The sequence below is a fragment of the Eschscholzia californica genome, unplaced genomic scaffold (genome assembly GCF_041429995.1).
Source record: "Eschscholzia californica isolate CP2 unplaced genomic scaffold, dmEscCali1.0.p SCAF_1, whole genome shotgun sequence".
Taxonomy (NCBI): domain Eukaryota; kingdom Viridiplantae; phylum Streptophyta; class Magnoliopsida; order Ranunculales; family Papaveraceae; genus Eschscholzia; species Eschscholzia californica.
In genome coordinates this window covers 31,759,762-31,773,979 of record NW_028238198.1, presented here as the reverse complement: position 1 = coordinate 31,773,979, position 14,218 = coordinate 31,759,762, and the positions used below count along the sequence as shown (strand labels likewise).

Sequence of the window (14,218 nt, the reverse complement as noted above, 5' to 3'; positions counted from 1 at the left end):
TTGTTTTAGCCCATATAAACTCTTCTCTAACTTACAAACCAAGTGTTCCTTACCTTTAACTTCAAACCCTGTTGGTTGTTCCATATACACATCTTCCTCCAAGTCACCATGAAGGAAAGCGGTCTTGACATCTAGTTGCTCAATTTCTAGGTTCATACGTGCAGCCAATCCCAATACTAACCGTATAAAGGACATCTTCACCACCGGGAAGAAAATCTCATCAAAATCAATACCCTTCTTTTGCCCAAATCCTTTCACCACTAGGCGTGCCTTGTACCGTGGTTGTGAATTTCTTTCTTCGGTCTTGATTTTGAACTCCCACTTATTTGTAAGAATTTTCTTATTCTTAGGCTTTTCAACCAACTTAAAAGTGTTGTTCATATACAATGATTCAATCTCATCTTACATAGCTTTCAACCACTCCTTGTGTACATCATCTAGGGCTTCTTCATAACACTGCGGCTCTCCACTATCTGTAACCATCACATACTCGTGTGGAGGATACTTGGTAGATGGTGCTCTCTCTCTAGTCGATCTTCTCAATTTAGTTGGTGGTTCATTTGAACTTCAATTCCTTGCTCAACATCATCACCCATAGGAACATCTTCATGAGCTTCATCTTCATGGTTTTGTTCTTCACCTGTATTATCATGCATAACCTTAGAAGAGATATGTGGATCTATATCAGTGAGATCATCACTATGATTCTCATGCTTCTCAACTTTCCCGAAGTCCTCAATAGTTTGATCTTCAAGAAAGACTACATCTCTACTTCTAATAATCTTCTTATCGATTGGATCCCATAACCTGTATCCCAATTTCTCATCTGCATACCCTAAAAAAATGCATTGCTTGGCTTTATCATCAAGCTTTGCTCTTTGATCTTTAGGTATATGCACAAAAGCCCTGCAACCAAACACCCTTAGGTGTTCATAACTGACTTCTTTTCCAACCCACACTCTCTCAGCTACATCTCCATCTAATGGTGTTGAAGGTGATAAATTGATCAGATAACATGCACTACGCATTGCCTCACCCCAGAAGCTTTTAGGCAGCTTAGCTTCTGAGAGCATACATCTGATCCTCTCCACAATAGTGCGATTCATGCGTTCTGCTACACCATTTTGTTGTGGAGTTTTGGGAACTGTTTGTTCATGTCAAATACCATGGGTTTTGAAATACTCTTCAAATGACCCGATGTATTCTCCTCCATTGTCAGTGCGAATGCACTTCAATGATTTTGCTGTCTCCTGTTCTACCATGTTGTGGAAATTCTTGAAAACTGTAAGTACCTGATCTTTGGCCTTTATGGCATATGCCCAAACTTTCCTGGAAGCATCATCTATAAAAGTAACGAAATACAAAGCACCACAAAGTGTTTTGACCTTTAAAGGTCCACAATCGTCAAAATAAACGAGCTCCAAACCACTGGATTTTCTTTTAGATGCGTTCCTTTGAAAGGAAACTCTATGCTGCTTTCCTACTAAACAATAAGAACAAGTGTTTAAAGTTATACCTTTTGTGTTCAGTAAGTCTTGTCGTTTAGCAAGGATTTGAAGTCCCTTCTCGCTCAAGTGCCCGAGTCTTCTATGCCAAAGATCAGTGGAAGAATCTTTTTTAACTGCATTCAATTATCTTTTACACAGTTTTACTTGAGTCTTGTATAAAGTACAACACTTCGTCCCTCTTGCTATCACCATTGACCCTTTTGTGAGCTTCCACTTTCCATCACCAAAGTGACTGTGGTACACTTCATCATCTAATACTCCGGTAGAGATTAGGTTATATCGAAGATCTGGTATATGCATCACATTCTTAAGAATCAATGTAATCCCTGTGCTCGTCTCAATGTTCACTTCTCCAATTCCTACGATTTTTGAGAAACCTAAGTTTCCCATCCTGACTTTGTCAAGGTCACCAGTTCTGTAAGATCTAAAGAAATCGTTACATGGAGTAGCATGATACGAAGCACCTGAGTCAACTAACCATGTTGTTTCTAGTTCTGACTCAGTCATACTTAAGCAAGTGTCTCCACTACCTGAGAGTAAGATAATGTCATCACCTGATGCAACTGCCGCAACTTTTCATCATCCTTTTTATTTTCCTTCTTTGGTTTCCTGCAATCGCTCTTGTAATGACCAATTTTTCCACAACCAAAACATATAACTTCTTTCTTTGGTTTTGATCTCCCCCTTGATTTATCACGGTTATGAGGTTTTCTACTTTTACCTCTCTCCCGTATTTCTGTAACAAGTGCCTCTGAATGAGACTCGTCTGATGATGATTTCCTTCTTGTTTCTTTATTCAACAAACTACCTGTTAATTCATACGCATTATGCCATCAGGAGCAGAATTGCTAAGAGACACCATCAATGTCTCCCAACTAGCTGGTAAAGAATTTAGAAGAAGTAAGGCCTGCAACTCATCATCCAAAACTAACTTCATTGCAGAAAGCTGATTTACTAGACTTTTCATCTCATTCAAGTGTTGAGCAATTGAGGTTCCTTCTTCATATTGTAATTGTCCTAGCTTTCTGAACAAGTAAGCCTTTTTGGCAGCTGTCTTTTAATCATATAATTCTTCTAATTTCCTCCATAGACTAAAAGCGGAAGTCTCCGTCGATACATGATGAAAAACATTGGATTTTACCGATTGTCGAATAAATCCAACAACCTTTCGATCTAATACCTTCCAGTCTTCATCATCCATCTTCATCGGTTTTGTACCGTGATTTTCAATGGGTGCAGTTAGGTCTTTGCAGTATAGCAAATCTTCAATTTTTTACTTTCCACATCAAATAGTTTTCTCCATCTAAACTAATCATACGATTAGTATTCACTTCCATATTTCTGAACAATAAATCTAACCTTAGCTTTGGTACCACTTGTTAGGAAAAATAACCTAATTAACTTGTTCAGGAATATGAAGATAAACGATGTGAATGTAAAAGCATAGACACCAAGATTATTTAACGTGGCAAAAAACCCCTCCAAGATGGAAGGTAAAATAACCACGAGACCTAGTCCAGAAATCTTCCACTATAATTAAATAATGGGTTACACAATTCTTCCCTAAAGCAATATGGGGATTAACTAATTCTTCAAGATGTGTAGAAACACTCTTGGATAACAACTCTTCACCAAAACTATGGTGGATAAACTGAGCAAAGAAACAAAGAAATAGAAATCTCTTACTCCTTAGGATTCGAACAAATCCTAGATTACTAGAGGCTGAAGAAGATAGCCACAAACTAAATTGCTTCACAAGATTAATAATCTTCTTTTCTTCAAACGAATATTCTCCTCTTTCAATCTCTCTTGCAAGAACCACTACAGAGATCTCTCTTTCCCTGACTTCACTTTGTTCTGGAAGTTGTGAATAATCTCTTCCCTTTCATTCCCTTTTATAATGATAAATAGGAAGATTTACCAATAGAAATTGGAATTCCTTTTTAGGCTTGAAAAAAAATAGAAGTTTCTATTTTTTCCTTAAACAAGTAATAAGGGAAATCCTATTCCAACTAGGCGTCCTTTTATTATAAGGAGGGGCCCCAACAGATAGTGACAAATAAAAGAGAGCCCTAATATATACTTCCATGAAAGAGAGAATAGGGGGTGGGGGGGGGGGATCCTAAATTAATAGGAAGTAGATGATTTCGAACTAACCTGTAGTGTAGCTCAATTTCTTTTTCTAAATATCTTGAAAACAAAAATGACATCTTTCAAAAAAATGTTCTTATTTCCTCCCTAGTGATTCCCCCTTGAACCATTGGATGGTTTGTAAGGTAAATTAAGGGATTGAAGTTAAAAAGGTTTACACTAGGGTTACAATGACAATAACTTTGATTTAATGACTCATTTTAACAAGAAGATGATTTTTTTTTTTTAACAAAATAACATCTATTGATAATTAGATATGGACATGTCCGAGATGTTACATTGTGATATCCCACAAGAAGGAAAACATGATGAAACACAAGTCTTAGTTTTCCTAGAGTTCACAGCAAGATTATGAGCTTTGCTGTTGAACTTTCTATTAACATAAGTAAAAGAAAGTTTATCAAAATAAGGAGCAAGATCTCTAAAAGAGAGTAGAGTATGCTTTGCAGTCCAATGGACTGAGTTCTTCCTTCTATTCAAAAAATTGCACACATTCACTGAGTCTCCTTCCAAAATGATATTTCTGAAACCATGTTCTTTCGCCCATTTGATCCCATGCAAGCAAGCTTTCCCCTCCCCTTCATCTACTAATCTGCTGCTGTTGAATCTTGATTGCTCTGCAATTTTTGATCCTGTGGAGTCAGTTATAATAATAGCAACATAAGAATGAAGAGAATCTTTATCCCAAGCCACGTCATAGTTAATTTTCAAAGATCCTATAGGTGGTGGAGTCCAGGTGTTAGCTTCAGAATTTTGTGAGATGTGAAAAGTACCCAGTAAAGTTGTTTGGGTGTTAATCGAACTATTGATCAAAGCTATTATATTATTCAAGTAGAGCTGTTTATCTTGAAAGACAATCTCACATCTATGCTTCCATAATTCCCAAAGAAGGATTGGCACTTTTTCCATGATAGAAAGTGTGTCAGGTAGTTCTATATGTTGATCAATGAGTTTCAATCTGAAAAACCAATCTTCAAAAGTGGGGGGTGGATCTAACTGCTGGTGGGGATGGAATAAAATGGTCAAACAAAGCTGTAGTTACTCTGCATTCATGAATCAGATGGATGGTAGATTCATTTGATTCTTGACACAAAGGGCATAAAGCTCGGATGTTGGTCATGTACATTTGAAGCAAGTTATTCAGTGGAAGAACATTATGAGCAATCTTCCATTGAAAAAGGAGAATTCTTGGGTGTACTCTTAACTTCCAAATAGCTTTCCAAAAATCAGTTCTGTTATTGGAGTGGGTGTCTGATCTGTGTATCAGATGCTTATATAAGGATGAAACTGAAAATGAACCTGAGTGGGCAAGGTTCCATTTTTTGTATCCTTTCCAGAAGTTAGTGGGATGGTAAGGATTTTAGTAATTACTTCTGGAGGAAAAAGAGTGTTCAGAAGATGTTGGTTCCAGGTTTTGTCATTGTTGATAAGTTGAGAAACTTTGCAATAACCCATGCTATTATTAGTGAAACCCAGGGACTGGATACCTGGTATCCATGAATCAGTCCATATGTTAACCTGAGTTCCATCTCCTATGTCCCATTTGATATGTTTGTGTATTTGCTCCTGATTTCTACTGATATTTTCCAGACCCAAGAGGCATTGGAAGGACAATGTAGATTATATTAACTAGAGAAACCATATTTAGCTTCCATGAACTTTACCCATGTACTTTCAGGTTGAGTTCTGATAACCCAATTAAGCTTACTCTTGAGAGATATATTATCTATTTGTGTGTTTCTAAATCCCAATCCTCCCATAGTTTTTGGTCTGCAGATAGAGTTCCAGCCTTTCAAATAGAGTTTCCTAGAATTAGATTGTTTCCCCCACCAAAAATCTCTCTGAAGAGATGTGATGTTATTTTTAATCTTTTTAGGGAGATTAAAAATTGCCATCTGGTATCTTGGGGCAGCTGAGAGAGAGGACCTTATCAATTGACCTCTTCCAGCCTGAGATAGAAGGTTTTTCTTCCATGTACTGAGTTTTTGGTGAAGCTTATCAAGGATATGAAGAAATGGAACAATCTTTGATTTGCCAATGAATATATTAGTTCCTAAGTATGGGTCTCTGTGCTTGATATAATGGACTTTCAGTATTCTAGAAGCCAACTTACCATGCTTATGATGAACATTTGAGCTGAAGAAAATGCCACTTTTATGAAAGTTGATAAGTTGTCCAGAGATGAGACCAAATTGGTTAAGGAGATCTAGGAGATGATGAACTGAGGGGATGTCCATCTTTATAAAAAGAAGACAGTCATCAGCAAAAAGAAGATGAGATATACTATTAGAGCTTTGAGTGACCTTGAACCCCTGCAGATAGCCTCTAGATTCAGCTTGGAGAAGCATTCTGCTTAAAGCTTCCATACATATTATAAACAAATAAGGGGAAAGTGGATCTCCCTACCTAAGACCTCTGGAAGGAGAAAATGAGGGACCTGGGATGCCATTCAGAAGAACAGAGGAAGTTGCAGTAGAGATGCATTGAGATATCATTTGACAGAAATCCTCTGAGAACCCCAGCCTTCTCAAGATATTTAGAAGAAAAGACCATTCTACTCTGTCAAAAGCTTTACTCATATCAAGTTTTAGACCTAGGTATTTCTGATTACCTTTTTGTGTTTTCATGGAATGAGCTATTTCAGTAGCTAGGAGTATATTATCTGTACCATGTCTGCCTGGGATAAAAGCACTCTGACAGGGATTAATAAAAGAATTGAGATGAAGTTTCAGCCTATTTGCCAGGATTTTTGAGATGATCTTATAAGTAGTATTGCATAAGCTGATAGGCCTGAATTCAGTGAGAGATGTTGGATTTTTAGACTTGGGTATAAGAGCTATATGTGTTTGATTGATCTGAGGAGCTATGATTTTATGAGTGAAAAACTCTTGCACCCTTTTGATAGTGTCCTCAGAGACCAAATCCCAGTTTTGATGGAAGAAAGAAGGGGAAAATCCATCTGGACCAGGGGATTTATCTGCTTTGAGCCTATGCACTACTACTTCAATCTCTTCTGAAGTTGGAGTAGATGTGAGAAAAGAATTAGTTTCTGAACTTATGATTGGTTGGAATAATTCATCTATATGATGAGTAGAAGGAGGTGAATTGGTTGAAAGAAGTTTGGTGAAATGATGGTGTAATATATCTTCCAATTCATTGTTCTTGACTATCCATTCTCCAGATTCATTCTTTAAACCCTTAATTCTATTGTTTCTGGCTCTGGCAGAAGCTAAGGCATGGAAGAATTTAGTGTTTCTATCTCCTAAAGATACAATATTATCCCTAGATTTCAATTTCCAGAACTTTTCTTGTTGATCAAGCAGTGAGTTTAACTGAGTAATTAGGATTGAATACTGGGTATTATCTTTGCAATTCTCCACTCTTTTAGATAAGCTGTTAATTTGAGTCAGAAGACTATTGTAATTATTCCTATCCCATTCTTGAAGTACAGATTGAAGACCAATCAATTTGTTGTGAACCCCAACTGAAGGGTGATCAGATCTATAAGAGACCCAATGATTGTGAATCAGAGTAGAGCATTCTTTATCCTCAAACCAGTTGGGATTATATCTGAATGGCTTTTTGCCTTGACTAAATTGAGTTACTGTGTTGAGGAGGATAGGATTGTGGTCAGAACCTAGCCTTGGGAGATGAGTTACTATAGAGTGAGGATAAAGATCTAACCAATCTTGAGTAACCATAGCTCTATCTAAGTGTTGTTGAACCAAAGAGGCACCCGACTTATTATTGGTCCAGGTAAATAAATTTCCTGTAAAAGGAATGTTTATGAATCCTAAATCCAATATGAATGAAGTTATAGAGGTGATTTGAAGGTTTGAAATCTTGGTTCCCCCTTCTTTATCTGTTGGGTAAAATATGATGTTAAGATCACCTATGATTAGCTGAGGTTTATTATATCTTCCAACTTGTTGAACATAGTTTTGAAAACCTACCCAAAATTCTTTCCTTTTAGTGCTATTAGGTTCACCATATATAAAATAATGGACTGCTGGATTTTATCACTAGAATTTAAGATTGAGATATGAATTCAGTTAGCACAAGTATGAATAACTTTGACTTGAAAGGAATTCTTGAAAGCCACAACTAATCCTCCACTCAAACCTATAGGAGGTTCTGTAATGATATTCTCATAATTTGATTTGTTGATGAAGTTTGTGACAAAGTTATTATTCTGCTTAGTTTCTGATAAGAAGAGGAAATCTGGTTGGTGAAGTCTAATAAGTTTACTAAGTTGAAATCTAGTGATTTTTCCACCAAGACCCTGGCAATTCCAACTCATAATAGAAAGAGGAAAATGTGTATGCATTTTGAACTTAAGAATTAGAGGGATAAGTAATTACCTAGGTGAAAGAAATTAAGATAAAGGAAATTATATATAGCAGTACTAAGTGGGAGTGAATTAGTTACCTGAGTGTTAGGGGCAGGTGTAGTGCTAGCCGATTCGTTTGTAGCCTTCTGACTTTGAATCACAGTTGAATTCTGAATCTGAGAAGCAGTATTGTTATTTCCCTGAGCCGGAGATGACCTATTGGTGTTACCTTCTTTAACTGAAGTTAAATTGTTGGTAACTTTGACAGACATTTTGGGTTTATAGCTTCTTGGCTTTCTCGACTTAGTAAGTGGTTCTTTGGGTGAGGGACCAAACAGATGATCAAAATTGATATCTTCAAAAGTTGTAGGGATATAAGGAATTTCTTTAGCAGAGAAAGGTGCACAGACAAAAGGCCTATCTATGGGTATAGAGTTAATGGCAGAGGTGACCTTAGAGTTCCAAACTGAATCAAGATGATCAATAGATGTATGATCCTTATGTTTCTTCCATAATTGCTCTAATCCCACTAAGAAGGATTCAGTGTCTTCAAAAATGGTATCTTTCACGAGATTTTCATCACTCAGATACTTCCTTTTCTCTCTATATGCTTCTGTCGATAGATCTTGCTGAAGTAAGGGTTCCTTACCTTTACTCTTCTGTGTCTGAGTATCCAAAATGGGAGCAGTTGGTTGGGCTGTGGGTTCTTGGATCCGAATACCCGGCCCTCTAGGAACAGGTCGCCCTTTATCTTGATTTTCTTTGAGAAAAAACTTAGTCCAGCTGGAAGTGCTAGCCAGATCTGAAGTCTAACTCCTAGTAGTGTGTATGATGGGTGGGGTATCTGTGTTCACAACAGGAGCTGAATTCTCTCTGACTCGGTTCGAGTTGTTAGGAATAATGGAATGGATCATGGAGGGGTTAGAATAAACTAAAGATTCTAACGTTATGGGAAGAGGAGAATTGATTGTAGTTGCAGAGGTGTGGTTAGGGTTTTGATCTAAAGGGTTCTGACAAGGGTAAGGAGAGTGATCAATGTTACGACAATAGAGACATGTTGATTTAGGAAAAGGAAAGAAACGATAATCTATCCCGATCCTGTCATCTTCTAGTTGAACGGTCGTACCAGTGGGACAAGGTTGAGATACATCCCAAACAACATCAACTTTTATTCTGTTACCTGAAATGGAAGCTCTTTGAGAAGGGTGGATTGTGAGGATATGACCTAATGGACTAGCAATAACCCTAATATCTTCTTCAAACTGTAAACAGGTAGGGATAATGTAAGGCTTGTTGATAAGCACTCTATCTCTGTCTTTCTCAAGTTGGAAGGTGAAGATGAAATAATTCTGCCTATTTGGAATGGGTTCTATAGAGTAAGTAAAAGATACTTCCCATTTTCGTTTGAGTTGATTTTGAATTTTATAGATGGGAATAAAGTGATGACTGCATAATCTACCTATGAGCTTCTTGTTTAAGTTTAAAGAGTCCATGCTTCTGCTCATTCTCTTTGGGAGATAAACAATCGAATCACTTTCTTTAGGTATATTGAGTTGCTTTTCCATGATCGATGTAAGCTTAGTAATTTCTGTTGATGGTATTGGATTTACAGTGTTAGAGGTGGATGTGGATACAGGATTAGCAGAGTTGGAAATAGAAGAACATGGGTTGTGGGGAGTAGTTGTGGAAGATGAAACGTTAGGTTCCATAGCTGGGTTAGCGTGAGGGTTAATTGGTGTAGCTTGGCTAGTTAAGGCAAAGTTGCATGCAATCCACATTTCAAAAGCAACGTGTCCATCTTTGAGTTTTGTGCAGGGGTTGGTGAGGAATATTTGTGGGTAGTTTGGGTTCTCGATGAAACCACCATATAAAACCCCCTGTTTCGAAAATATGATCTGCCTGATTCTAAAGCCCTGATCTTCGGGGATCAAATTGTGATGAAGCCCTATTCCCCAAGAAGCATTACATAAGGATGACGTAATGAGGGTGGAGTGAAGAATTTTATCCACGTGTCGTCTTCCTTGCTTCTTAATGTTATGCCACTTGTCCCTGTGATTCATTGTCATCGGATTACAATCGAAGCTAGCACTCACCTGCGATTATCTGAGATAAGCTATGTTAATGGTAAAAATAACAAGAAGAAAAGGATGGATCCAGAAAGACTAAGTATAATAGACACAATTTTGAATTAAAGAGAAAAGTAAAGTGAAGAAGAAGAGTAACAGCAGAGTTAAGATCTAGAAGAGGAAAGCTTAGAATTCGAGATTCCTGAATAATATAGGATTTGGATCTGGGTAGATTATGAGCTTCAAACTATTCAATGTATACTCGTTCCTTGAAATCTTCACGTAAGATTGATTTATCTCTTCCCTGCAATTGGGCCAGGGTTCCCTTACCTCCGGTTATCAGCTGAAGCTGATGATCAAGGTTTATAAAAGTTCGTCACACAGAGTTGTTCTGAATAAATATCAATTATTTGACTATTGATGATATACTTTTTTCTACCCCCCGTTCATTAGTTTTATCAAAATTTAAAGAGATGAAAGAGTAAGTAAAAGATGACTTTGCAAAAAAATAGAAAAAGTGAAAGATGACTTGAGCTTTCCCCTCATTTTTTTTTTTTTTAAATTTGTCTTTAATCTTGGGCGTTCTTTTTGTTGAAAGTGTGGTTTTAAACCAAATTTGTTTTTGGGCCCAATATGAAATGTGGGCTTGAGTAAATGGGTCTATCAAACTAGAAGGGGCAAAGAAGGAAAAAGACTCCTTAAATTAATTAAAGAGAGGTAGTATAGATTGATATGTCTACAACTTGAGTAAGCTTAGAGAGAGAAAAAACTAGGGCTTTTTTTGGAGAAGATCCTTAGTGAAGAAATTTGAAGTAATTAATTGGTATGTATCTATGACTATTATCTAATGTCTTTTTTCTTTGTTAATGAAAGGAACAACAATGTTTGTGTTTATGATGAATGGAGATTTGTGATTGATGGATAGTTGGTTTGAGTATATGGTGTTAGATCCTTTATGTTATAGTTGTTATTTTTCTTAAATCTCCAACAAATGGTATCAGAGCTATGTTATCTTATCATTTCAACATTTTGAGAATCTAGGGTTTGTGAAAAAATTGGGGATCTAGTAAGAAAAAATGACAAATATGGTGCAATCTCAAATACCTATGTTAACAAAAGAAAATTATGAACATTGGTCCATTCAAATGAGTGTATTATTGGGATCTCAAGATTTATGGGATATTGTTCAAAATGGTTATGTAGAGCCAACTTTAGAAGAAGAGGATATTATGAATGACTTGCAAAAAAATGTCCTTAAAGATTCAAGAAAGAATGATAAAAAAGCTTTGTTCCTTATATATCAAGGGATTGATAGTTCTACATTTGAAAAAGTGTCCGAAGCAAAATCATCGAAAGAGGCTTGGAATATTCTCAAGAATTCTTTTAGAGGAGTTGATAAAGTGGTGAAGGTTCGTCTTCAAATTTTGCGTGGTGAATTTGAAAGGTTGAGTATGAATGAAGGAGAACTTGTCTCCGATTATGTTTCAAGAGTACTGTCTAATGTTAACGAAATGAAAAGGTGTGGTGAAAAATGTGATGATGTTCGGGTGATGGAGAAGATTTTACGGTCTTTGACACCTAAATTTGATAATGTGGTTATTGTTGTTGAAGAATCAAAAGACTTGGAATCTATGACGGTAGATGAATTGATGGGAACATTGCAAATCCATGAACAAAGGGTGAATAGAAATGCCACAACCTCTTCAAATTGTTCGGTTGATCAAGTACTTCAAGCAAAACTCACTTTAGAAGAAAAACAATATACACCCCAAAAAGAAAGAGGCTATGAGAGTTATGGTAGAGGTTATGATAACCGTAGAAGAGGCTTTGGAAGCCAAAGAGGAAGAAATTTTTTTAATAGAGGAAGAACAAATGAACCAAGAGGAAGAGGTAGAGGAAACTTTACTAGACCTTATAATAACCAAGGTAGAGACAAAAGGGATATTGAATGTTATAATTGTCACAAGCTTGGGCATAATAGTAATGAATGTTGGTATAAAAATGAAGTTAAGGAAGAATCAAATCTTGTTGAAGATGAAGTAGAAATTAATGTTGATCCTACATTGTTATTTTCTTGTGATGGTTTTGATGAATCACAAACAAACACTTGGTATTTCGACACCGGTGCAAGTAATCATATTTGTGGAAAAAGAGAATTGTTTGTTGAAGTGAATGAAAGTGTGAAAGGGTGTGTAAAGTTCGGTGACTCCTCAAAGATACCGGTGCTAGGGAAAGGTAATATCCTCATTCAACTAAAAAAATGGAAAACATAACTATATTTCCGATGTTTATTATGTTCTCGCAATGAAAAATAAATTTTGAGTTTGGGACAACTTTTAGAAAAAGGCTATAATATAAGATTGAAAGATCTTCATCTCACATTAAGAGATAGAAGTGGAACTCTAATTGCTAAGATAAAGATGGCAAAGAATAGATTATTTCCCTTAAACATTCAACATGGTGATGCAAAATGCTTAAACTCTATTGTGAAAGATGAATCTTGGTTGTGGCACTTGAGACTTGGGCATCTAAACTTTGATGGGATGAAGACCTTGGCAAGCAAGAATATGGTAAGGGGCTTACCATGTATTGATCACCCAAACAAAGTGTGTGAAGGGTGTATCTTTGGCAAGCATCATCGAACAAGTTTTTCTAAAGAAGGAAGGTGGAGAGCATCTAATATATTGGAGCTTGTGCATACCGATGTTTGTGGTCCATTGAAGCCAATGACAAATGGAGGTAACAATTACTTTCTCACTTTTATTGATGATTATAGTAGAAAAACATGGGTATACTTCTTGAAAAATAAATCCGAAGTATTTGAAGTGTTCAAGGAATTCAAGAATATGGTTGAGGAACAAAGTGGGTATTTTATCAAGAAACTAAGATCGGATAGAGGTGGGGAATTTACTTCAAGAGACTTTGATATGTTTTGTAAAGAACATGGAATTATTCACGAACTTACCCCATCATACACACCACAACTAAATGGAGTAGCTGAACGAAAAAATCGTACCATATTAAACATGGCAAGAAGCATGTTAAAAGAAAAAAGTTTGCCTAGAGAATTTTGGGGTGAAGCCGTTGCATGTGCCGTATACTTGTTAAATAGATGTCCCACTAAAAGTGTTCATATGAAGACACCTCAAGAGGCATGGGGCTATTACAAGCCTAGTGTATCTCATTTAAAGATATTTGGATGTATTGCTTATGCAAAGATACCGGAAGCAAGAAGAACAAAACTTGACGACAAAGGTGAGAAATGTATCTTTCTTGGGTATAATGAGCAAATGAAATGTTACAAGTTGTTTAATCCAATTGTCAATGAAGTGCTCTTTAGTAGAGATGTGGTATTTGAAGAAGATTTGGCATGGGAATGGAAAGGAAAAGAAATTATTCAAGTTGAACTTAGACTTGAAGGAGAAGAAGAAGAAGATGCACCACCAAGAGAATTTGAAAGAGACCCACAAACACCATCGCCTTCATCTCAATCATCCTCATCATCGGGAGGAAGTTCTAATGAAGGGCTAATGAAAACTAGAAGTTTGAGAGAGATTTATGAAGTCGTGGATAATGAAGAAGAATTGAACTTGTGTTGTTTTCTCATGGATTGTGATCCTATTAGTTATGAAGAGGCCATCCAAGAAGAAAAATGGGAAAATGCAATGAATGAAGAAATTAATGCAATTGAAAAAAATGATACTTGGGAATTGACAAGTTTACCAAAGGGATATAAACCTATTGGTGTAAAGTGGGTGTATAAGACAAAGAAGAATGCAAGTGGAGAAGTCCAAAGATATAAAGCAAGACTTGTAGCTAAAGGTTACAAGCAAAGAGCCGGCATTGATTATAGTGAGGTATTTGCTCCCGTTGCTCGTATGGAAACAATAAGATTGTTAATCTCTATAGCGGCTCAATATTCATGGAAGATTTATCAACTTGATGTCAAGTCGGCATTTTTGAATGGTATCCTAGAGGAAGAGATATATGTTGAACAACCTTTGGGGTATGTTAGAAAGGGAAAAGAAGATAAAGTTTATAAGTTGAAGAAGGCCCTCTATGGGTTAAAGCAAGCTCCACGTGCATGAAATGCAAGAATTGATAAGTATTTTCAAGAAAATGGGTTTGAAAAGTGTCCTCATGAGCACACTTTATATATGAAA

General features: G+C 36.5%; 1 protein-coding gene across 1 annotated transcript; it reads right to left on the bottom strand.

Annotated features, from left to right (window-relative positions):
- Positions 1–3,899: 3,899 nt before the first annotated feature.
- On the bottom strand, positions 3,900–4,568 carry LOC147566093 (uncharacterized). The gene has a single exon (XM_086653472.1). The coding sequence runs from the start codon at positions 4,566–4,568 to the stop codon at positions 3,900–3,902; it is 669 nt and encodes a 222-aa protein (XP_086509598.1).
- Positions 4,569–14,218: the final 9,650 nt, after the last annotated feature.